The following is a 1,664-nucleotide window of genomic DNA, read 5'->3' on the forward strand; positions in this document are numbered from 1 at the left end:
ACCTTCTTGGATTTACACAGCTTGGTGCTGTGCCCCTCTCCACACTTTTCGCAGCAAACTTTGCTGCGGCAGAACTTCTCTAGGTGACCCAACTTCTGGCACTTCTGGCATCTTCGTACCTTTGGGATGTAAGGGTGGAGCTGGTACCTGGAATAAAGAAGGGGAAGAGGACCATTAGGTACTTTCCCGCTTGCAAATGTTAATTGGACAGTCCTTACGGACTTGCCCTCCCGAGGTTTGTAGAGGTATAAACCCTCTACAGCGTGATTGTGGAGCTTAAGATCCTCCAGCAATTCACCCTCTGAGTACTCGGAGGGGACGCCATAAATGACGACCCGTTCCGTCTTGTTGAAGGTGGACATGGCCGAGTCCACCTTCATCCCACACAGTGCGGTTTGGTTGGCAGCATAAACCGCATCTGCCAGGAACTCAAAGTTCAGCCGCACGTTGCCGTTGGCCAGGACTTTGACCTCCGGAAGAGAGCTATACTTCCACTCTTTCCGGATGAAGTCGCCGATGACCTTCGACTTCGTGCTGCCGAAAGTTTTGCCCCCGCTTGGCTTCACTATTACAATGTTGGGGAACTCCGGCCTTGCTACCCTGGGTTGCATGGTAGCAGCTGGCCGACTCGCAACATCGGCATAGCTAACCTTGGTGGATTGTTGGGAGGCCATTTTAGCTGGAATTGAAGGTTTGATTAGTGCAAGTATAAAATATAAAATACAATACAATAAGACAGATAAGAGATAGCTATCAAGAATGCCTTGCAGACTGTGCAAAAATTGATAGTATGAAAAATGAAAAGAGAACAACGAAACAAAACGAAACCTAGTGAAAGCTTTGTAGGACAGCTTGAATTTCTTCCGCCAAAGAAATTGTCGGCCGCCCAAAGAAAAGATAAAAGAAAAGAATAAAAAGGAACGAACTCACAAATTAGTGGCAGGTGTCAAAAGTTAATTGAGTTATACTTAATTAATACTTGACAGTAATCCGCTAATCCAATTTCACCAATCCAGACTAGAGAGAGAGCTAATTAGTTGTTCACAGTACGAGTGTCGAACTAATTATGTGTGTGGTGGTGTGTGATAGTGAACACGCGCGAAATTTTCCTTTTATACTCGAAAATGGAGTCGAAAAATAGGATCGAAAGCTTTTCTCGTGAAATAGCGCGGACTTGATAGTGAGCACCGTAGTTTTCGACTCCATTTTCGAGTATAAATAGTGTTTTTAGTCGTCGCGTTCGCTTCATTCAGTTACTAGACTTTCGCACGACGACACCGTCTCACTAACTAAATTCACATCATGTCTGGACGAGGAAAAGGAGGAAAAGTAAAGGGAAAGAGCAAGACCCGATCATCCCGGGCTGGATTACAGTTCCCTGTCGGTCGTATCCACCGTCTGTTGAGAAAGGGAAACTATGCCGAGCGAGTCGGAGCTGGTGCCCCAGTCTACTTAGCCGCTGTTTTGGAATATTTGGCTGCTGAAGTTCTCGAGTTGGCTGGTAACGCTGCCCGTGACAACAAGAAATCCAGAATCATTCCAAGACATTTACAGTTGGCTATCCGAAATGACGAGGAATTGAACAAGCTGTTGTCCGGAGTAACCATCGCTCAAGGTGGTGTCCTCCCCAACATCCAAGCCGTTCTCTTACCCAAGAAATCCGA

The 1,664-nt window shown here is 46.3% G+C and overlaps 1 protein-coding gene across 1 annotated transcript; it reads left to right on the plus strand.

The window, feature by feature from the left end:
* Positions 1-1,302: 1,302 nt before the first annotated feature.
* LOTGIDRAFT_148299 (hypothetical protein) lies at positions 1,303-1,664 on the plus strand (the record flags this gene model as incomplete). Its single annotated transcript, XM_009066350.1, has 1 exon — positions 1,303-1,664. A coding segment is annotated over one exon (362 nt), but the record flags the coding sequence as incomplete, so codon positions are not given.

This window comes from Lottia gigantea, assembly GCF_000327385.1.
Source record: "Lottia gigantea unplaced genomic scaffold LOTGIsca_7535, whole genome shotgun sequence".
NCBI lineage: Eukaryota > Metazoa > Mollusca > Gastropoda > Lottiidae > Lottia > Lottia gigantea.